Source organism: Hypanus sabinus, chromosome 16 (assembly GCF_030144855.1).
Source record: "Hypanus sabinus isolate sHypSab1 chromosome 16, sHypSab1.hap1, whole genome shotgun sequence".
NCBI classification, from domain to species: Eukaryota; Metazoa; Chordata; class Chondrichthyes; order Myliobatiformes; family Dasyatidae; genus Hypanus; species Hypanus sabinus.
The window spans coordinates 2,923,202-2,947,589 of NC_082721.1; the positions used below are offsets into that span (position 1 = coordinate 2,923,202).

Sequence of the window (24,388 nt, forward strand, 5' to 3'; positions counted from 1 at the left end):
AAGCAAAAGGGGCACCAGGGGAGGTAATGGGCAGGTGAGAAGAGAGGTGAGGGGGAACCAGAATGGCAAACACAAGAGATTCTGCAGATGCTGGAAATCCAGAGCAACATACACAAAATGCTGGAGGAACTCTGCAGGTCAGGCAGCATCTGCGGAAAGGAATAACACGTTGACACTTTGGACCGAGTCCTGAAGTGTCAGCTGGTTATTTATTTCTATAGAGTAGCAACGATCTCTACTGATCTGAAATTCGGTATCCTTAAAGTGTCTGTTAGCACTTCAGAAACATGAATTCCTGAAGCCAATTCCAACCCACACAAAAAGTTGATGCCTCATTCTTTCCTTGTTGTTGAGGTCGGTGGACAATCAGATTGTTGTGCAGTTATTGGACAGATGTTCTCACAGCTCAGTAATGGAAACCATTCAAATCACTTCAACATCATTCACTTCAGTTAGTTAATGCCTGCCAACTCAATTTGAGATCAGGAAATAGTGATTTTACATCTGAGTTGGACAAAGTCTCTGTGTCAACAGTCTGGAAGCCATCAAGGAGAGCAACAGCCAAGTGACTCTATGGAGGGTGAGCAGTGAATGGGCTAGCAAGGTCATTGTTAATTGGTGAGTTTTGTTCCACAGCTAGGTCATTAGAGGTCATAGAACATAGACAGTCCGGTGCAGTACAAGCTCTTTGAACTACAATTTTGTATCAACACTTTAACCTACTCCAATATCAACATATCCTTTCTCTCCCATGCAGCCCTCCATTTTTCTATCATCCATGTGCCTATCAAAGAGTCTCTTAAATATCCATATCTGTCTCTACCACCACCCTTGCCAACTCATTCCACACACCCACACTCTCTTTTTTAAAAACCTTTCTCTGGCATCCCCCCTATACCTTCCTCCAACTATCTGAAAATTATGTCCTTGTTTTAACAAACAACAGTCTGTTGATTTGAAGTGGACGAGGTATGTATCAAACACGAGGAAATCTGCAGATGCTGGAAATTCAAACAACATACACAAAATGCTGGTGGAACATAGCAGGCCAGGCAGCATCTATAAGGAGAGGCACTAACTTAGTCCTGACGAAGGGTCTCGGCCCGAAACATCGACAGTGCTTCTCCTTATAGATGCTGCCTGGCCTGCTGTGTTCCACCAGCATTTAAGGTATGTATTAGCCATCAACCCTCTGTTCCTTTGGCTTCCTCAATGCCTTATGATCCTATGTAGCAGTTTGTCAATTAATGGGATTAATGATTCAGGAGCAGCAGCTTCTCCTCTGCCATAAAATTTCTTAATGGACATTGAATCCACTTCTTTTTTTTGCACTAGTTAACATATATATATATTTACTGTAACTCACAGACTTCATTATTACACATTGCAATGTACTGCTGCCACAAAACAACAAATTTCATGACATATGTTGGTGGTGTTAAACCTGCTTCTGATTCTGAGGTCATGAATTTAAGATGACCCAGGGATACGTGATCTAAAGAGCATTTCCCATGTTTGTCTTTGATTCTTGCTGGGCTCTGCAGAGCAAACACACATCCTGTGCACTGAGGACAGTTTATGGTTTGGAGGTGTGGACTGTAAAAAATAACCCAGTTCAAATGGTAGATGTCCTGTAGTTGTAAATAGCACTCACTTTGAATTTCAAACATTTCTGTTCTGAAGGTTTTTTTTAAAAGATTTGATAAAACTTTTGGCTTAAGCTATTTGCACAAGCTGTACTATTATATTTTAAGGTTTACGAGTATTTGATATGTAACCATGTCCTTGTTTGCATTATTTCTGTTTAACACATGTCACTGCAGCTGTATGGAAACAGCTTTCATTTGCTGAAACACACACACAAAAAGCTGGAGAAACTCATCAAGTCAGACAGCATCTATGGTTAATGAATAAACAGTCAAAGTTCAGGCTGAGACCCTTCATCAGATCTGGAAATGTAGAGTCCAATGCTGGAATAAGGAGGTGGGGGAAGGTGAAGGAGGTTAAACTAGAAGGTGATAGTTGAAGCCGAGTGGGTGGCAGAGGGGGAATGAAGTAAGAAGCTGGGAGATGATAGGGGGAAAAGTTAAAGGGCTGGAGAAGAAGGAACCTGATAGGAGAGTGAACCATGGGGGAAGGGGAAAGAGGAGGGGCATCAGGGGGAGGTGATGGGAAGAGGCTAGAGTGGGGAATTGAAGAAGAGGGAAAGGGGAGAGGAACAATTACTGGAAGTTGGAGAAATTGATATTCATCAATTTAGAGGCTACCTAGACGGAATATGAGGTGTTGCTCCTCTACCCTGAGAGTTGCCCCATCATGACAGAAGAGGAGGCCAAGGAACACATTGTATTTCAGTCAGTAGGTAGTGTGCTAGCTCTGCTGGTGATGTGCGTTTACTGCTGAGACCTAGCTGCCAGGAGAACTTACGGAAGCAGTTATCCTGATGATAATGATGTCTGCAAGCATGTTATCCAGAATCAGAATCTGTTCTGTTCACAGGGTTTTGAACCAGCCAATCAGATCAATCATCTAATCAGTATCCATTCAGACCCCAGAGGAGTATATAAGCCGGTGTTCTGAGGAAACAACACCCTCAAATGCACACTGATGATGGCTTCTCAATTGGAGATGAAACATTTGCAAACAGTTTGTTATGCTCAATGATCAACCAAACTTCCAAATAGCTAAGCTGAGCTATCAATATTCCACAGTATTTCAATTTACAATAAGTATACATATAAAAATTAAATTAAGCAAATAGTGCAAAAGGTGAGCAGGAAAAAAAAGTGATGTAGTGTTCATGAGTTCATTGTCCATTTAGAAGGGAAGAAGCTGTTCCTGAAATGGTGACTGTGTGTCTTCAGGTTCCTGTAACTCCTGCCTGATGGTAGCAATGAGATGAGGACATGTCCTGGGTGGTGGGGGTCCTTAATGATGGATGCTGCCTTCTTTGAGGCATCACCTTTGGAAGACGTCCTTGATGCTGTAGAGGCTACTGCCCATGCTGAAGCTGGCTGAGTTTACAGTTTTCTGCACCCTGGGAGTCCTATTGCCTTCGAACCACACACCACACTGACATGGATTCATTCTTCCAGGGTAAATCAAAGCTCAAAGAAAATGCATTTAAAAAATATGTACACGTCACTGTATACTACTCCAAGATTCATTTTCTTGCAGGCATTCACAGTAGATGCAAATAAACACAATAGAATCAATGGAAAACTACACCCAAAGACTGACAAACAACCAATATGCAAAAAGCAAATACTGCAAACACAAAAAACAAATAATAATAAGTAAATAGCTAATATTGTGAACGTGAGTTGTCGAGTCCTTGAAAGTGGGTCTATAGGTTATGGATTCAGTTCAGTGTTGATGTGAGTGAAATTGTCCAAGCTGGAAAAATCCTCACAACTTCCTATCAAGGATTCCTGTAGCTGCCCTGCAGGACTGAATCCAAGGCAGTGTGCTGTGTCATCTGAAGGCAATGGGATTCCCAGGGACATGTTGATCTTGGTCCCCCTTTGTTGCCTGGAAGTCTTTAGCCAAGAAGTTACGGTGTTGGTAGCATAGAGTCTGGTGATCCATTCTGTGGGGAAGGGAATGTGCTTTAAATAAGGAATGTTGATTGAAACTCCAGCATCAGCAGTTTTGGGAATCTGGAGAGGTACAACCGTTGTAGCTGGAGCAGTGAAGCTCATGTATCATTGAGTCTGAGGATTACAGAGTTTCTGGGTGGCCAAAACATGAGCCGTCATGGAGAATTCTGCTTCCTTTCTTCTATTGCTAGCAAAATGTTTTCATGACCTCATCCCATGCAGATTCTTATACCCACACAGACTTAGCCTGCCCTTGGCCTCTACTGATCAGTGCAGCTTGCTCACATTCTTAGTGTCTTTATTGTTAAACACAGAACAAGAGGCAAAGTTGGCCACATGGGAAAACTCAGCAGGGGAAGTGGGAGATCATGAACAAATGTAACAAGGAGGAAAATTACAGCAAACTGTCAGGTCAGTGGAAAAGATCATTGGCTGCATTCTACCATCACTCCTGAACTTGTATGCGTCCGGGTCAAAGAAACAGGCTGGAAAAATCCTTGCAGGCTCTACCCACCCTGCAAGCTGCCTTTTCCAAAAGCTTTTGGAAAGTGCTATAGGGCTATTAAAATGAAGACTTCACATCATCTTAAAAAATTTCCCTCCAGGCAGTTAATCCAATCCATCATTCCAGTTAATGTCCCTCCCCACCTATCACTGCAGCGTAAGTGCTTTAAACCACTTTTTATAAAACTGTTTACATTGTAAATACATGCTGGTATTAATATCATTATACACATTTTATTCTGTATCCATGCTTTTTTATATAATTGTTTATAACTTTTTTTGTTGCATGTTATGCCTTAACACACCACAGCAAATACCTAATACAAGTAAATTTATATGGCATCTGTCCAACATTCTCTTTGACCCCCTGTCGAATACCAGGAGATGTAATTTTAAGGAAGAAAGTATGGGGTGAGGGGGTTGTCAGAAGTAAGATTTTCTTTTATATGGAAAGCCCTACCAGGGGTGGTGGCAGAGGCAGATACATTAGGACATTTTAAGAGACTCTTAGACAGGCACTTAGTGGTAGCTGTGTGGAATGAGCTTCCAGTAGAAGTGGTAGAGGCAAGTTTGGTATTGTCATTTAAAGTAAAATTGGATAGGTATATGGACAGGAAAGGAATGGAGGGTTATGGGCTGAGTGCAGACCACTGGGACTAGGTGAGTGTAAGTGTCAGCATGGACTAGAAGGGCCGGGGTGGTCTGTTTCCTTGCTGTAATTGTTATATGGTTATATATTGCACATGGATAATAGAAAAAGTGAGCTATGTCAGAGGGAAGGATTAGATTGATCTAGAGTAAACTGAGAGGTTGGCACAAAGGGCTTGTACTCTGCTGTAGTGTTCTATTGCAAGCTTAATAATATCCAGTGATGTGAGGAGACCATGAAAAGGCATGCCAGCATCTCTGAGTTCTTACAATGTCGAGGAGATTTGCCATGTCAGTAAAGACTCTGGCAAACTTCTACAGATGTACAGTGTATGGTATTCTGCCTGCTATCAAAACTCAGAGGCTGCTGGGAGTGGTAGGCACAGCCAGTCCCTTCACACTGATAGCTCTCCCCACCAGGGGGGAATAACTACAAGTAATGATTATCACAGGAAGGTGACATCTATCCGTCATCACTGGACAATGCACTCTTCTCAATGCTGCCATCAGGCAGGAGGTACAGGAGCCTGAAGACTCACACCTCAAAGTTCAACACAGCTTTTTCCCTCCACTGCCATCAGGTTCCTGAAACAATCCAAAAGACATGGACTGTTTTTCTTCTATTCTCTCTGAGTTTGCACGAATGTCATTGTGCATGTTTTGTTGTACTGGTATGACTATTATTGGTTTATTATTCTCATGTGTAGAGAGAGACAGTGAAAAGCTCATCTTGCACATTGTTCATACAGATCATTACATGGTACACTGAGGCAGAACAAGATAAAACAGTAACAATGCAGAATCAAGTGTGACAGCTACAGAGGAAGTGCAGTGCAGGTAAAGATAAAGTGAAAGATCATAACGAGCTAGATTGAGAGGCCAAGAGTCCATCTTATTGCAGAAGAGTCTGATAATGGGGAGGGGGACTGAAACTATCTTTGAGCCTGGTGGGACGTGCATTTTGCATCTTCTTTCTGATGGAGAGGAGGCAAGAGAGAATGTCCAGGAAGGGTGATTTCTTTGATTACTCTGGCTGCTTTACTGAGGCAGTGGGAGGTGTAGACAGAGTCCATTGAGGTGAAGCTGATTTCCATGATGTGTCCACAACAGTTACTTGTGCTCATGTGCAGAGCAGCTTTCGTACCCAGCAGTGATGCATCCAGGTAGGAAGCTGACATAATTTACATTAATTTCAGTTTATCTTACCTTATGTTTGTAATGTCTTTAATTTACTTCTTTTGCAGCCGGAAAAAGCTAAGTTACATGACATTTCTACTGGTAAACTGCACATGCCCATGACAATGAACTTGAACTTTTTTGTAACCCTAATCAGATCATGATACTTCCCTTTCCTACCGAAACTACCCACTGACAACTCCACACCATGTACCGCTCTCCAAAGTGACCAAGGCAGTGAAGAGCCCCTCACATCCTCTGACCAGCTCTGCAATTTCATTCACTGACCTCTTCCTGTGCAGACTTAGCCTGCTACTGGTTCATTAAGCTGACCAACCAGGAGAGACAGTTTGAGATTTACAGGTTCAGAATCTGAATCAAGTTTATTTACAGTGATACACCTATATGCTTACTTGTTAATGCAATGATCTAATCAGGTATTCAATGCATAAAGCATGTAGGCACGGTCAAGAGGTTCAGTTGTTGTTCAGACTAAACATCAGAATGGGGAAGAAATGTGATCTAAGTGACTTTGACCATGGAATGATTGCTGGTGCGTTGAGTATCTCAGAACTTGCTGATCTCCTGAGACTTTCACACAAAACAGTCTCTAGACTTTACAGAGAATGGTGCAAAAAACAAAAAAAAAATCCAATGAGCTGCAGTTCTGTGGGGGAAAACACCTTGTTCATGAGAGAGGTCAGAGGAGAACGGCCAAACTGGTTCAATTTCCCTACCGGAGGGGCTGAGGCCATTTGCGTGGTGCCATTGGGATCTACCTGAGTTCGACAGAGGAGGCCTAGCCGGCGAACTGGCGGGATTTGGAGTCGAAGACCTTCGAGCGATCTCGTACCGGGGGCAGCTGGCCGCCTCCACGGTGTGGTACCGGCTGTCTGCATTGGTCTCACTCACGGCGTTCGTGTCCAGGACCTAGACACCGCTGAGGAGGCATTGGGCGGGTCTCTGCAGCGGTCCTGAGGGCGGCCAGTCCTTGGTGTACGCCGGGGATGCCGCTCCGAGGGAGGGTATGGGGTTTGGCAGGGTGCTCTGGCTGCTGGGGGGACCGGTCATTGGTGCGCGACGCGGGGGCGTGGGGTCGCACCACTACCCGATGTGCTCGTAGGACCCAGGCCTCGGGAGACGCTCCGAAGCATTTCTTGTCCGGGCTGCTCCTGCACGCCTTCCGCTTCCTCGCCGTCGGCTTCGTCTGCCGACCAGTCTCGCCTGAACAACGAAGGAGGCCCCCAGTGGAAGTCTCTTCACGCTGGAGTGCTTCTGTACAGTGGGGGCCTGGGGTGGAAGGTTCTGTATTGCATCGGGCAGTCCCGTACAACAGGTTCCCGAGCAGGTCACTGACAGCCCGTCCAGCTGTCCATTCTGTGGCCGGGAGGAGTCCGTGGCCCACGCGTTTACGGAATGTGAGGGGCTGCTGAGGTTCTGGCTGCCCTCTGGTCCCACGCTCCTCATCTCCGGCTCCCCAGTTCGGAACGGGCGGGACGGGATCTCCGGGAAGGCCTGGCCAAGATGCCCATTCACGGGTCTGGCAGGCGGAAAGTGGAGCGTTCGCCCAGGGCGACTGCCTACTCCTCTGCCGAGGAGACGTTTGTGCCTGCTGTCTCCGGAGAGGGAGCACGCGGTTACAATGGGTACAGTGGGGGACGTCTGGGAGCGATGGGCCCCTAGGGGCATTGACTGTTTTATAGACGGTGGTAATCATATTTTAATCTGACTATACTGTCTTGTAAATATTGAATGTCTGTACCTTGTGTATATGTGTTGTAAATAAACTTTTATAATTTTGTAAAAAAAAAGCTGACAGGGAGGCATTAGTAACTCAAACAACCGCTCTTTACGACAGTGGTGTGCAGATCTGAATGTACAACAGCCAGACCCAGGGGAAGGGCTGTAAATCATGAGCCGTGATGAGGAAGCCTTGGAGATGTTGGGCAGGCCATGAATTCCTGTGGTGACGTTTCTTCAGTTCCTGCTGCTTTGATTAAATCTCCCCTCACAATGAATTCCTGTACATGCTGGCCAAGTGTGAGTTCTGTGTCGCTGCTCCCCCACCCCAACGCTCCAGCTCTGCCATGCAGAGAATCCAGAGGCAGAAGAGATTGAGCTTCAGGAACCCACATCAATGCCAGTTGGGGTGCCCCATTTCAGGCCAAGCATCCTCTACCTCTCTCTGACAAGTTCAGAACATAGACCCAATGTTTGCCGGGGTGGGGGGAGCAGCAAGGTGAGATCGCCCCACGTCATTCCAAGGGCCAGTGCTGATGGGTTGGCCAAATGGCCCCATTCTGTCTAGGTGGGTGTGGATGTGAGTGGAACTGGTTGGGAGAGGTAGGGAAGGTAGGCAGAGATAATGGAGGGGAGAGGTGTAGGGCAGAGCAGGATGGGTGAAACAGTGGAGAGACTGCGAGCACTAAACCACTGCCTGGTATTGGAACCTGTGGTAATTACTGTCGCACGTCATGTGGCATTTAACATGCCACCCAGAAAGATCATTCCACTCATAATGATGCTGAAGTGGTAGAATGGAAACAGATATATTTACAGCAACACACACAAAATGCTGGTAGAACACAGCAGGCTAGGCAGCATCTATTGGGAGAAGCGATGTCGACGTTTCGGGCCGAGACCCTTCATCAGGACTAACTGAAAGAAAAGATAGGGATGGGGTCACACGCAGGTCAATGGAGCAATACCTTATCTCACACCTAGGTAGCCTCCTACCTGCCGGCATGAACATCCAACTCACAGACCTCCATTGATACCCCTGCCCCCCCTTAGTCCATCCCTATCTAAAATTTTAGTCTGGTTCTCTTTCTCTCTCTTTTCCCCCCTCACGATAATCTCCCTCCAGCCCTACCTTTCTTTCTCTTTTATTTCCCATAATTCTCCACCTTTCCCCTAGCCCATTTTCCTTCAGCCTATCACTTCCCAGCTCTCTACTTTATCCCTCCCCCCACTTCTTACCCCCCTCAGCCATCCCATGTTACTTCACCCCTGATGAAGGGTTTTGGCCCGAAACGTTGTTATTACCTCCTCCCATAGATGTTGTCTGGCCTGCTGAGTTCTGCCAGCATTTTGTGTTTTTAAAGCCTTGGTGAGGTTGACTAAGAGGTCAGGGGTTCAATTCTTTGCCCATTGTTCATTCAAGAGGTTGAGAGCAGTGAGACCGAAGGAGTCGGTCGAAGATAGCTGATGCACTGTGCTCCAGGTCCACAGGGAAACTGCTCCTCTTGTTTCAGCACCAGCTGACAGTCTGTAGATCAGACCCAGAGACTCGGTGCTTGGTGGATTGACAAGCTGGTGGAGTTACACATGTGGGCAGGTGAATTACACAGAAAGTACAACTTCCTGAAAGTTGACGTTTCAACGGGAAATGGGTGTAAACATTTGGAAACACAGTCCAAATGCTTGTCTTTTACATGCAGTAGTAAGAAGTCACAGCAGTAGCCTGGATTTTCAAGTCTCGTGACCTTAATATATAGTTTCACTAAGCTTTTTGTGGCTTCCTGCGGACATCTTTTCATGCCTGCAGAGGAGTGATATCATCTCTGGTAGGATGGGATAGGAAATCTCCCTGGGGTGGCTAAGCTTCTCTGGAAAAGGAGAAAGATCAGGAGTGTGAGGTTGGTGCAAAGGTAAACCATCTAGCTAAAGAGCTCCCCAGTACCCCTGCTGAAATTCTCACCCCCCCACCCCAGTGCCCCTGCTAAAATTCTTACCCCCTCACCCCAGTGCCCCTGCTGAAATTCTCACCTCCATCCCAGTACCCCTGCTGAAATTCTCACCCCCTCACCCCAGTACCCCTGCTGAAATTCTCACCCCCATCCCAGTACCCCTGCAGAAATTCTCACCCCCTCACCCCAGAGCCCCTGCTGAAATTCTCACCCCCCCATCCCAGTACCCCTGCTGAAATTCTCACCCCACCCCAGTGCCCCTGCTGAAATTCTCACCCCCCCACCCCAGTGCCCTGCTGAAAATCTCACCCCCACCCAAGTACCCCTGCTGAAATTCTCACCCTCCCCCCCAATCCCAGTGCCCCTGCTGAAATTCTCACCCCCCCCACCCACTTACAAGCAGCAAAGAAATCGATAGGACTAAAGTGAAAGATGTCCATGACTATGGATGGAATAGGAAGGCAAGAGAATAGCAACAGTACATAGAATCTTCCAAGTTCAAGTTCAGGACTATTATCATGGGTGTACATATATCAAATGACAAGTGAAGTTTATTGTCATCTCATGCATGTATATAAGCTATATAATGTACAGTATATAGAAACGACAATGTTTCTCTGAACCAGGGTGTAAAGCACGATAACATGAAGGTAGGGATAAAATCTACAGATGAATCACACATAAATAACAAAATAAAATGTATTGATATTAAATATCGTAAGGTATGGAACAGATAAACCATCGACACATGGAATACGATGTGGCCAGGAGTTCAGAAGCCTAATGGCCTGGGGGAAGAAACTGTTTCTCATTCTGTCCGATCTTGTCTTTATGCATCGGAGTCTCCTGCCTGATGGTGGAAAGTCAAGGAGGACGCTGGATAGATGGGTGGGATCCTTAATAATACTAAGGGCCTTTGCTTATGCAGCGCTCCTGATAAATGGCCTCGATGGATGGTAGGGAGATCCCTATGATCCTCTCAGTCAATCTCACAGTCCTTTGTAAAGACTTCAGGCCCCATCCTCGACTGCTCCCATGCCAGATGGAGATGCAACTTGTCAGGGCACTCTCAATGGTGCTCCTGTAAAACGCAGTAAGGTGGGTCTGGGGAAGCTTGCTCGCTTCAATCCTCTTAGGAGGTGGAGGAGCTGCTGAGCCTTCCTGTTCAGGGGGGTGGTATTAATGGACAAGTGAGGTCATCTGTGTTGTGAACTCCCAGGAACCTGGTGCACTGAACTTTCTCTATGGAGGAACCACGTATTCACAGATAGGGATGGTTTGTCTGCACCTTCCTGAAGTCCACAATGTTTTCCTTCGTCTTCTCCACGTTCAGGCTCAGATTGTTCTTCGCACAGCAATCCACCAGCCTCTCCACTTCCTTTCTATACTCTGTCTCGTCATCATTCTTGGTAAGGCCAACCACTGCTGTGTCACCCACAAACTGATGACACAGTTTGAGCTGGATCCTGTGACACAGTCATGCGTCAGCAGCGGGCTGAACACACAGCCTTGAGGAGCACCAGTACTCAGCGTAATGGGACGAGAGAACAATTGCAGAGGGAGGTGCTGAGACCAACGAGAACAGTTTCCCCATCAGTTTCCGGGCTGTGATGGCATTGAATGCTGAACTGAAGTCTATAAACAGCAGTCTGCCATATGAGACCCCATTTTCCAGGTGGGACAGGACAGGAGAGCAGAGGCTATTGTATCATCAGTGGATCAATTTGAGCAATACGTGAACTGGAAAAGATCCAGTGTAGCCGGGAGAAAGGCTTTAATTTGCTCCCTGACCAGTCGCTCATAGCATTTCATAATGGTTGATGTTAATGCTACTGGTTGATAGTCATTCAGGCAGGTTACTGTCGCTGCCTTTGGCACTGGAATGATGGCTGTCGCCTGTAAAACCAAGGGGACAATGGATTGTTCCAGAGAGATGTTAAATGTGTCTGTCAGCACGTCTGCCAGCTGGGCTCTGCTGTCTTTCAGCAACCGATCTGGTATATAGTTGGGCCCTGCAGCTTGGCATAGATTGACTCTGGCCAGGGTCTTCCTCACCTTCATCTCAGCTTCAGCTGGACAGAGTGTCTGCTCCCTTGGGGGAAGGGGTGCCTTCCTCACCAGCATTTCTGCGCATCAAACCAGGTGTAGAAGACATTCAGCCTCTCGGAGTGAAGCATCCTAGTCGCTGATGTGCAGGGTAGACTTGTAGTCTGTAATCCTCTGAATTCCCTGCCACGTGTGCCTCGTGTCACTGGTATCACAGAAGTGACTGGACATTCTCTGAGAACGCTCCCTTTTCCCCTTCCTGATGGAGTGGGGAAACACGGTTCTTGCTTCCCTGAGAGGTGTTGCATCTCCCAATCTAAAAGCAGCATCACAATCCCTCAGCCTGGATTGAGTGTTTGGCATATTACTAAATGAAACAACATTCCTCTGGACCACAGTGCACCAACAAAAATATATCACACATGGCACATCAAACAACATAGCACCATAAATAAATTAATAAAATATATTTCAAAATATATGTAGTGTACAGCACAGGTAAACAGTAAACAGCTTGCTATCTTAGTGATGAGACCACAGTGGCGAGAGGGTATTCATCTGCCTCACAGTGTGGGGGAAGAAGATGTTTCCCAGTCTGGCAGTCCTAGTCCCGATGCTGCTGTACCTCCTTCCTGATGGTAGTGGGTCAAAGAGATTGTGGGATGGGTGGTAGGGATCCTCAACAATGCTTTGGGCCCTGCATATACAACACTCCTGGTATATGTTACAAATAGGGGGGAAGGTGACCCTGGTTCTCATGGTTTTTACTGTCCTCTGTAGGGGTTTGCGGTCTGATGGCTTGGAGCTACCATATCACACAATGATGCAGCCAGGCAGGACACTCTCGATGATGCTCCTGTAGAAAGTTGTTAGAATGGAGAAGGGAGCCTGGCATGCCCCGATCTCCTCAGAAAGTGTAGACACTGCCATGCTTTCTTGACTAGTCAGGAGGTGCTGTGGGTACACGTTAGATTGTCCATTATGTGCACACCAGAAGCACAGGTTAAATGCAGATTGATCTAGGAGCATGCAGTCCCTGAGAGATAGGATCTGAATGTATCCCGTTCGGAAGAGAAGATATTGTGTTTGGTTCTGCTTGTCTCAGTGTAGGAAGAATGTAGAAGCTTTAGTAAGAATGGAGAGACAATTTCCCAGGATGCTGCCTGGATTAAAGGGCATGTTCTATGAGGAAAGGTTGAGTGAGCTCGGGCTTTTCTCTTTGTAGTGAAGGAGGATGAGAGGTGACTTCATACAAACTGTAGAAATGTACAAGATGATAAGAGGCATAGAGAGAGTGGAGAGCCAGTGTGAGGACATACTTTTACAGTGAATGGAGGAACGTTCAGAGGGAATGTAAGAAGTAGGTTTTTTGACAACTTACCATCAATCTACAGTTGTACAACACAAGGAATTGGGATATATCGTTTTTCTTTCTGACAGTTTGTTATTCTGCACTTGTAGCCATATGTACTATTTGTGCTATGTGCTGTGTGCAGTTGCTGAAGTGTTTTATATCTTGGCCTTAGAGGAACACTGTTTCATTTGGCTATATTCATGTTTGGTTGACAGATAATTGAACTTGACCTTTACAGAGAGTGGTGGGTGTCTGACCTCATCTTCCAGCACCAGGCCTATAGCTCACTGCTGATAAGTTTGGGCTGCCTTGCTTCTGTCCCGCCCTCCTGGACCATCCTCACATTCCTCGAGTACCCCAAGATCCAGAATTCTCCTGATCCTTGTTTGTGATGGTCAAGGACCGAGTGCCCACTCCCCTCCCCAGAGAATTACTAAGATTCACCTTCTTCCAGGAGATGAATTATTTTCACATCCCATCCCCGGATGTCCAGCACCCCCAATTCATAGATGGCGACACCTGGTTGTAACATCTCAATCATAGGAAATATCATCCCAAGATTTGCAACATTACTTCGTGGCTGTTGAACTCAAACCCCTAACTAACAGAAGGCCAACAAACCATTAAGCTTTCTTCACTACCCTATCAATTTGCACAGAAACTTTGAGAGATCTATGGATGTACACTCCAAGATCCCTTCATTCCTCCACACAGCTAGTAATCCTGCCATTCACCCTGTATTTTGCCTTCAAATTCAACCATCTAAAGTGAATCACTTCACCCTTTCCTGTGTTAAACGCCATTTGTCACTTCTCAGCCCAGTTTGTATCTTACATTAATAGAGGGGGTAATTTCAAAGGAGGTGTGAGGGGCAAGTTTTTTTTAAACACAGAGTGTGCTGGGTGATTGGAATATACTGCCTGGGGTGGTGGTAGAGACAGATACATCAGAGATTTTTAAGAGGCACAAGCATGAATATGAAGGAAAGGCAAGGATATGGACATTGTGTCGACAGAAGAGATTAGTTTAGTTGGCCACTCGATTTACTAATTTAATTGGTTCGGCACAACCCCATGGCCAATGGCATGTTCCTGTGCTCTACTGTCTATGTTCGATGTTCTTTCGGGTTACAGGGCCGGTCAAGATTGGTGACATCAGAAAAACAAGACAGACATGAAAATGGTAAAAAGTCTGCAGATGCCAGAAACCCTGAGCTGGTCAGGCAGCATCTGCAGAAAGAGACACAGTTACTGTTTCAGATCGAAGACCCCACAAGAACGTTCTAACATAGAGTCTTTGGCCTGGAATGTTCACTCCATTTCTCTCTGCACCGACACTGCCTGTGACAAGACATTCAAACTGCTGAGTGTTCCTCAGCCGGATGGGTGATGTATTGCATGTTTGATCTGTACAAGATAAGAGGAACACACCACGCTTTCTCAATCAATAATTTCAACAGCACCAGGCACATTAATTCTTTAGTACTATAACCATATAACAATCACAGCACGGAAACAGGCCATCTTGGCCCTCCTAGTCCGTGCCGAACCCTTAATCTCACCTAGTCCCACCTACCCGCACTCAGCCCATAACCCTCCACTCCTTTCCTGTCCATATACCTATCCAATTTTACCTTAAATTACACAACTGAACTGGCCTCTACTACTTCTACAGGAAGCTCATTCCACACAGCTATCACTCTTTGAGTAAAGAAATACCCCCTCGTATTTCCCTTAAACTTCTGCCCCCTAACTCTCAAATCATGTCCTCTAGTTTGAATCTCCCCTACTCTCAATGGAAACAGCCTATTCACGTCAACTTTATCTATCCCTCTCAAAATTTTAAATACCTCGATCAAATCCCCCCTCAACCTTCTACGCTCCAATGAATAGAGACCTAACTTGTTCAACCTTTCTCTGTAACTTAATTGCTGAAACCCAGGTAACATCCTAGTAAATCGTCTCTGCACTCTCTCTAATTTATTGATATCTTTCCTATAATTCGGTGACCAGAACTGCACACAATATTCCAAATTTGGCCTTACCAATGCCTTGTACAACTTTAGCATTACATCCCAACTTCTGTACTCAATGCTTTGATTTATAAAGGCCAGCGTTCCAAAAGCCCTCTTCACCACCCTATCTACATGAGACTCCACTTTCAGGGAACTATGCACAGTTATTCCTAGATCTCTCTGTTCCTCTGCATTCCTCAATGCCCTACCATTTACTCTGTATGTTCTATTTGGATTATTCCTGCCAAAATGTAGAACCTCACACTTCTCAGCATTAAACTCCATCTGCCAACGTTCAGCCCATTCTTCTAACCGGCATAAATCTCCCTGCAAGGTTTGAAAATCCACCTCATTATCCACAACACCTCCTACCTTAGTATCATTGGCATACTTACTAATCCAATTTACCACCCCATCATCCAGATCATTTATGTATATTACAAACAACATTGGGCCCAAAACAGATCCCTGAGGCACCCCGCTAGTCACCGGCCTCCATCCCGATAAACAATTATCCACCACTACTCTCTGGCATCTCCCATCTAGCCACTGTTGAATCCATTTTATTACTCCAGCATTAATACCTAATGACTGAACCTTCTTAACTAACCTTCCATGTGGAACTTTGTCAAAGGCTTTGCTGAAGTCCATATAGACTACATCCACTGCCTTACCCTCGTCAACATTCCTCGTAACTTCTTCAAAAAATTCAATAAGGTTTGTCAAACATGACCTTCCACGCACAAATCCATGCTGGCTACTTCTAATCAGATCCCGTCTATCCAGATAATTATAAATACTATCTCTAAGAATACTTTCCATTAATTTACCCACAACTGATGTCAAACTGACAGGTCTATAATTGCTAGGCTTCCTTCTATCTGAACATTAATTCTGTAGACCTGTCATTTGTTGGTAAACCTCTCTGTTCAGGGTGTTGCTCACTCATACAAACTGGTAGGTCCCTCAACTCTTTTGCATGTGTTAAAAGAAGTGCTGTGACAACCACCATTCTCCCGAAGCTGCACAGGTGCATGGCTACACAGTGACTGAAATGCCCCCGTGCACATAGCCTTTGTTGCTGTGCAGCTGGAATTGGAAGCAGCTAGAAAAAGTTAACAAAATGTAAAAAATTTTCTTTGTTGTATTATATTTCATTATACCCTTCAATTAATAAATAAAATCAAAAGTATGTGTTTTTTAAACTTCCATTCTAAATATTCAAAGTTCAAAGTACATTTATTATCAAATTATGTATACATTATACAACCTTGAGATTCATCTCCTTATGGGCAGCCACAAAATACAACAGAACCCATTAAAAGAAGAGACCATCAAACACCCAATGTGCAGTAAAGAAACAAAACGAGCGAACAACAAAAGTAAGCAAATAACATTCAGAACTGAAGTGCACAAAAGTGAGTCCACAGCCATGAAGCCAGTCATCACTGCAGCTGATCCAAGAGTTCATTCGTTGCAGGCCACAGCCTTAGTCCTGTGCAGAGACAAGTAAACCTCATGGTGCAGTGAACTGAACACTGGCTCATCCCTCGTCTCCAGCCCTGATACCCTGAACTTTTCAATCTGGACTAGCACTTGAACCAGCAAATCCTGGGTCATTCCTTGCTCTCGGAACCAGGCCTTGGTCCTGCTGCTCACCTCACCTCAGTTCTGCCGCATCGAATCGCCTTCAAGTCTGCTCCAGCAATGACTCCTTCCCTGCTCTTGTGCCCAGACCCTGCCACCTCGATTCAACCCGTACCCACCATGCCACAACCTTCCTCCACCTTTAAGACTTCGCTTCTCACCACAGGTCATACAGCCAGTTCAAATGCTCAACTCCAAAGGGGAAGTTTCAGGTGTTTGATTGCAGTGAGCATATCCGAGAAAGTGTGATTAATAAAGTAATTTATAGTTTTGTTTGCTACCAGGAAGTTATCTCTGTGCTTCACCAATGCTATCTTAAACCAAAAGTATGTACATTATCAAAAAGTGGTGCGCAGTTTCAGGCCACATTTAAATTTCCTGCTCAGAGCATTGGTTGGTTTGAGCAGTTGTAAAAAAAGTTAAGAGGGAACATTGGGATTGGTGAGGACAAGTACATGTGTATGCATAGGGGCAGATAAAGCCAAGATCGACAGCCCCAATGCACACATCAGATATGCTGCGTTTAGGAAGGTCAGATAAATAAATAAAAGGTAGGGGAGCACATGAATGAAATTAAATGAGAACCAACCTTGGCTTGGCAGATCAACTAAAATCAGTTTGGTTTGAGTTATGAGAAAAACTAGTGTCAGAAAGTATTGGTGGGAGTTAGTGATGGGCCACAAAACACATCACAGAAACAAGACCCTCTCCATGGCATCTGTTTACACTTCTTACTGCCTCAGTGAAGCAGCCAACATCATCAAGGACCCCAGCCACCCCAGACATTCCCTCTCCCATCAGGCAGGAGATACGACAGTCTGAAAGCATGCACCACCAGGCTCAAGGATACTGTTCACTATCGAATACTTCTCTGGTACGATAAAATGAATTCTTGACCATAAGACATAAGAGCAGAATTAGACCATTCAGCTCATTGACTCTGCTCTACCATTCCATCACAGCTGATTTATTATCCCTCTCAATCTCCTTCCTTCTTCCCATAACCTTTGAGACCCTGACTGATCAAGAACCTGTCAACATCTGCTTTAAGTATACCCAACTCACAATCAACCTTGTTCTGACTTTGCACCTTACTGCACTTTCTGTGTCTGTAACACTTTACGCTGCATCCTGTTACTCTTTTATCGAGTACCTGTGTGTTGAAATGATCAGTCCAGTTGGCACACCAAATAATGTTTTCCCACTGTGCCTCGGTTCACATCATAATAATTGACCAATTCATGAGTAATTATAATGTTGGATATCTAACCATACAGAAAATTGCAGGAGGATGTGTTTGGGAAATGGCTGGTGAAAGAAAAATGAGGGGCCCTATGAAGGGAGAAGAGAGAGAACTTACCCTGGGGAATGAGGAAATGGCAGAGAAGTGAAAGAGACATTATTGCATCCACTTTCATAGAAAATGACACAAACAGATGAAACAGAAATAGAAGATGACCAAGGTTCTATTGAGAAAGAGGAACAGAAGGGGAGTATTATTAGTAAAAACTGGTCTTGGGAGCTTGATGAGAATGAATGCTGAGGACCTTGTGATCAACCTCCCAGACAGCTTTGAAAGATGAACTGAAGAGAAAGTGGATATTTGGTTTTCCATCTTCCAAAATTCCACAGAATCTGAGATGCTTTCATGGATTGGAAACTGAAAATGTGACCTCACAGCTGAAGCAGGAAAATAGAAGTAAAGAGGTCGTTATCAACTGGTTAACCCAGTATCTGTTATAATCTCACAGATCAAAATAAATTTATTGTCAAAGTACCTACATGTCATCAAATAGAACTCTGAGATTCATTTTCTTGCAGGCATGCTAAATAAATCCATAATAGAATAATAACCATAGCAGAATCATTGAAAGACTGCACTAAATTGGGTGTCAAAGTGTGTAAAAGACAACAAACTGGCAAATACAAAGAGAAGGAAATAATAAATAAATAAACAAACAGACAAACAAGCAAGCAAGCAATAAATATTGAGAATATCAGATGAAGAACCCTTAAAAGTGAGTCCATAGGTTGTGGAAACAATTCAGTGATGGGGCAAATGAAGTTGAGTGAAGTTATCCCCTTTGGTTCAAAAACCTGATGGTTGAGGGGTGATAACTGTTCGTACTTTTTGTAGGATTTTCCATTCAAGGGCATTGGTGCTTCCATTAGAGTCAATACACTCTCCTCTACACGTGTAGAAGTTGGTCAAAGTTTCCTCCTGAAGTCAGCAATCAGCTCCTTGGTCTTGCTGACATTGAGTAAGAGGTTGTTGTTATGTTGTGATGGCAATCCCAGGTTTGTATATGGTGACATATATGTACTTTGATAATAAATGTACTTTGAACTTTGAGAAAAGTCTAGGAGGAGGATGCAGGAACAGACTGCCTGGAAAAGAAGAGACTGAACTCTGTCCCAATGGATATTTGAAGGGAAATTTACTCACACACAAGAGAAAATCAGCAGAGTCTGGAAATCCAACCAACACACACAAAATGCTGGAGGAACTCAGCAGGCCAGGCAGCATCCATGGAAAAAGAGTATAGTCGACATTTTGGGCCGAGATTCTTCAACGATCTCAGCCTGAAACATCATGTATGCTTTTCCATATGCTGCCTGGTCTGCTGAGATCCTCCAGCATTTTGTGTTTGACAGTTTACTGAATTTTTTGGAGATGCATTCAGCTCAGATCCATTTAAAGTGAAGCCATGGATTTCAGAAGGTCCCATGCTGGAAGCTCGTTGGGGGAAAGTGCTGATATAGAGTGAGATCTGGTAAGAGACAGAAGGCAAAGAGTACTGAGATATTGAAAGGCTGGCTGTAACTGTTAGGTACCACAGGTACATGGGCCCCAGCTACTCACAACCTCTATCAGTGACTTGGTCAAGGAGATCAACTAAGACATTAAGAAGGAACAAGAATATCTCCTGATCTGCTCCATTATTCAATAAGGTCATGGCTGCTGCTTAGTTCCTGCCTCCACTCTCTGCATTTCTCAGGTCTGCATATGTTCAAGGCTTCATTCCTGACAGAAATTTGATGGGATTGTGAATAGGGACCAAATGAAGTGAATGAACAAGAACAAATCAGATGGAATTTAATTTGAGCGAATATCATATCCCGATGTCCAGCAGTACCTTGTGTTTGTAAAAAAAGGCACTTAAAACCTTTGGTTGGCACCATAGAGACCACCGTGTCTGAACACACTGCCACCTTATCAGAGCCTACATAACATACCCACAACTTACTACCCCTAACCTGCACATCTCTGGATTGTGGAAGGAAACTGGACCACTCAGAAGAAACCCACGTGGTCACTGGGAGGAAGTAATTTTATACATGATATGGAATCCTGATGCACAGGTAAATCAAACAATTGTAACAGCAAGTGAAGTATATGAGGGGATATGAATGTAATTGGATAGGTCTGAGCGAGTGGACAAATATTGTACAGCTTTTTATCTTTGCACAAAAGGAGAGAATGACGAATGCAGCAGTGATTCACTGGACTGGTTTTAGGATGGGAGATTTTCAGCATCAGGAGTTTCTGTGTCTCTGGTCACCTCCAGAAGATGGAGAGAGAAACCGGGAGTGCTTACACTGTTTGGTGGGACAGGCAGCCTCAGAGGGGAGAAAAATAGAGGCAAACAGCTTTTGTCAGAACTGAAAAAATGAGAAACCAAACAAACTGTAGGGAAGGGGAGAAAATATTGACGATATGCTGAAACCAACTTGTCAAATAAAAACTTACTTCAAAGCCTGGCAGTGAGAGACAGAAAGGAAAAGATGCACAAATTAAAATGAGAAGTGAACCCACATCCACGAAGTGAGACATAACGCATCTACATAAAATTATTTAATTCAATATTGTCCCAAAGGCTACAATACTTTAATTTTAATTTTGTTTAGAGATACAGCATGAAGTCGGCCCTTCCAGCTGCACCACCTGCAACCCACTGATTTAACCCTAGCCTAATCACAGGACAATTTGCAATGACCAATTAACCCAGTGAGTACATCTTTGGAACGTGGGAGAAAACCGGAGCACCCAGAGGAAACCCACACATTCATGGGGAGGATGTACAAACTCCTTAAAGACGATGTCAGAATTAAATTCTGATGCCCCGAGCCTTAATAGTGTCATACTAACCGTCACACTGCTATTGTGAGGGATATGCTGCTCCTTGAGCACTACTGGACCACTGCAGTTGAAGAATTAAAGCAATGGGACTTTGGAAACCTAGGGTCACCTCCTTGTAGACTGACAGTGGCTTGTTTGCCAAGTGCCCATCAAAATGCCTTTGAGTTCCTCCAGTATGTCAGCTCCACACAGTGAGTTCTGCATGTAATGTATGGTGGAAGAATTTCTGTTTCCTTGGGAGGACATTTTGGTCACTGGAGGGTGAAAAGGGATGAAAGACATGGGGAGCATTGGTGGCTCCTGGGAATGGGTCCCACACCACCAGGTTCAGGAACAGTTACTACCCTGTAACATTCAGTCTCCCGAACCTCTGTGGATTAACTTCATTCACCTCAGCACCGAACTAACTCCATAACTACTGACTCACTTTTCAGGGACACTACAACTCATATTCTCAATAGTATTTATTTACTTTTTAAAATTCTTATTATTTGTACAGTTAGTCTTCTTTTGCACAGTGGTTGTTTTTGTTTATACAGATTTTATAAATTCTGTTGTATTTCTTTATTTACTTGTGAATGCCCACAAGAAAATGAATCTCAGGATAGTATATGGTGACATATACACACTTTGTTAATGAATGTACTTTCTCTTTTGACTGAGAGAAAAGGAGTGCCTGGAGATGATGAACAGTCTCTACCACAGTCTCAATGCTTCCAATCTCCTTACTGTAACCTAACACACTCTGCTCATCTGACACCTGTGAGAAAAGCTGATGCCAATATCAGTACGACTGTGGTTTGGTGAAGTGCTCACGTCTTCACAGAAGAGGTCAGCTTTTCGACATTTCCTTTTATCCAACACCGGACCATTGCTTCGGTATCCACTGCAAGCCCAGCCACCACTCAAACATTACTCCCTTCTGTTCCAACTCCAGGTTCACTCTTGTTGTAATAGAGTGGACATGGAGATGGTATTTCCTCTATTGTGGAGTTTAGGACCAGAGGACAGAGCCTCAGAATAGAGGACACCCATTTAGAACTGAGGTGATGAGGAATTTCTTTAGCCAGAGGGTGGTGAATCTGTGGAATTCTTTGCTGTGGACAGCTGTGGATGCCAAGTCATTGGATATATTTAAAGCAGCGGTTGATATATTCTTGAATAGTCAGGATGTCAAAGGTTACGGGGAGAAGGCAAGGGAAAGGGGTTGGGAGAAATAATAAATCAGCTATGACAGAATGTTGGACCAGACTTGATGGGCCAGAAGGCTCCTTTGTCTTATGGTCTCTTGTGTACAACTGGCCTAACTGGTCAAAGTAAAATCTCGGACACTGGGCACAGCTGAAGGACCCAATCTCAAGCTCCTGTGCCAATGGATGAGGTGTCGGCAGGAGATGGTGATACCTGTGGTTGACAGAGCCAGCTGGTGATGATATTGTCAGCACGGAAAAGGTGTTGCTGGCCAGGAGACAGTGCCAGCTGTGAGATGGTGCTGCTCACTGGGAGACAGTGCCAGCTGTGAGATGGTGTTCAGAGCTACTCCATCCACAGGCCAAACACTCTCAGATCAAGACCGATGAAGCTGAGAATGAGACTAGTGACCACTTCCCATTTTCTTTGAGTTTCCTGTTCCTTATTTTAACTTTTAAAAAATTACTTACAGTTTAAGAAATGAACTCAGAGCTGAAAGTCTACTGGGACAACACAAAAACTCTGAAATGCAAATAATATTTCCCCACAGGGAAAGGACGAATTGAACAAACAAACTAATTGTTGTAGAGTTACATTTGGATATCCCCACCATCCCAACATCTCCACCTCCTGAACCTCGCCACTTCTCCACCTCCCAAACATCTCCACCATCAGAACAGATCCACCGCCTGAACATCTCCATCTCCACCTCCTGAACATCTCCACCACATTTCCACCTCTTGAACATCTCCACCACATCTCCACCTCCTGAACATCTCCACTACATCTCTACCTCCTGAACATCTCCACCATCAGAACACATCCACCGCCTGAACATCTCCACCATATCTCCACCACATCTCCACCATCAGAACAGATCCACCGCCTGAACATCTCCACCACATCTCCACCTCCTGAACATCTCCACCATCAGAACAGATCCACCGCCTGAACATCTCCACCACATCTCCACCTCCCAAACATCTCCACCACATCTCCACCTCCCGAACATCTCCACATCTCCACCACCTGAACACCTCCACCACATCTCCACCTCCTGAACATCTCCACCACATCTCCACCTCCTGAACATCTCCACATCTCCACCGCCTGAACATCTCCACCACACCTCCATCTTTTGAACATCTCCACCTCCCGAAAATCGTCACATCTCCACCTCCTGAACATTCCCACATCTCCACCTCCTGCCCCAGATGTGCTGAGCTTGGCAAAGTTAAAATCACAATTGGAAGATACCATAACGTGTGGAGGAACTCAGCAGATCAGGCAGCATCTATGGCGGGAAGCAAACATCAGGATGAGACTCTTCATCGGGACTGGAAAGCAACAGGGACGAAGCCAGAAAAAGGAGGCAGTGGAGGGGGAACAGCAGAAGCTTGGGAAGTGTGTGGGTGGGGAGGGAGGTGGGAATGAGGTAAGTTTCTGGAAGGTTACAGGTGGAAAAGACAAAGGGCTGGATAAAAAAAGGATGCGATAGGAGAGGGGAGTGGACCATGGGAGACTGGGAAGGAAGAGGGGTACCACAAGGATGTGATGAGCAGGTGAGAACAAAAGGGGTAAGAGAAGAACCAGAATGGGGAGGAGAAAGACGAGAGAAGGGGGAGGGGGAGAAATCACCAGATGTTAGAGAAATTTATGCTTGTGTCCTCAGTTTGGAAGCTACCCAGGCAGAGCTGAATATGAGGTGTTGCTCCTCCAGACACCTGCTCACGTCCTCCCTTTCCTACCCCCCCCCCCCCGCCATCTTCTCATTCTGGCTTCTTCCTTCCCCCTCACCCCGCCTTCCTTTCCATTCCTGATCCTCTCCATAGATGCTGTCTGACTTGCTGAGTTCCTCTAGCGTTTTGTGTGTGTTGCTCAGGATTTCCAGCATCTGCAGAATCTCCTGTGTTTGTTACAGTTGGTAAGCCTCCTCCCCACAAACAAGCGACAAGAAGTTCCCGAGCCGAGAAATTTAATCTGTGTCGGTCTGCGGCACCTCACTGGGTCTCACCCGAGGAGGAAGCTCCTTTATCGACAGAGCGCTTCGTTTCATAACTTCATTCAACTCAGGAAGGCAAGTGAGACTCACCATATCTCAGACGCTGTGGTCACCTTCCTGCAGCCGCTTAATCCAGTAGATTCCCAAAGGACAGGCGCTGTTTAAACGAACATTTATTTCCCAATAGGAGTTTTTCATTCCTCTTAACCCCAGGTCCCGGCAGCGACTGATGCCTTGAGCTCGATCTCGCCACTTCCTCCTCCTGGTGTTTGCTGATTGGAGGTCAGGTGGTAATTCTGTGCCGGTCTTTAATGAAGGGCCAGTTCCAAAGGGCCAACAGGGAGGCGAGGAGAGATGCCACGGACAGTGGTGATGGA

The 24,388-nt window shown here is 45.1% G+C and overlaps 1 protein-coding gene across 1 annotated transcript in view; it reads right to left on the reverse strand.

The window, feature by feature from the left end:
* Positions 1-24,280, reverse strand: part of LOC132405954 (unconventional myosin-If-like) — a 158,653-nt gene extending 134,373 nt beyond the window's left edge. The window contains exon 1 of the mRNA XM_059990985.1: positions 24,102-24,280. Coding sequence (XP_059846968.1) covers positions 24,102-24,104 — 3 coding nt within the window. The 5' untranslated portion in view covers positions 24,105-24,280. The remainder of the gene's footprint in view (positions 1-24,101) is intronic.
* Positions 24,281-24,388: the final 108 nt, after the last annotated feature.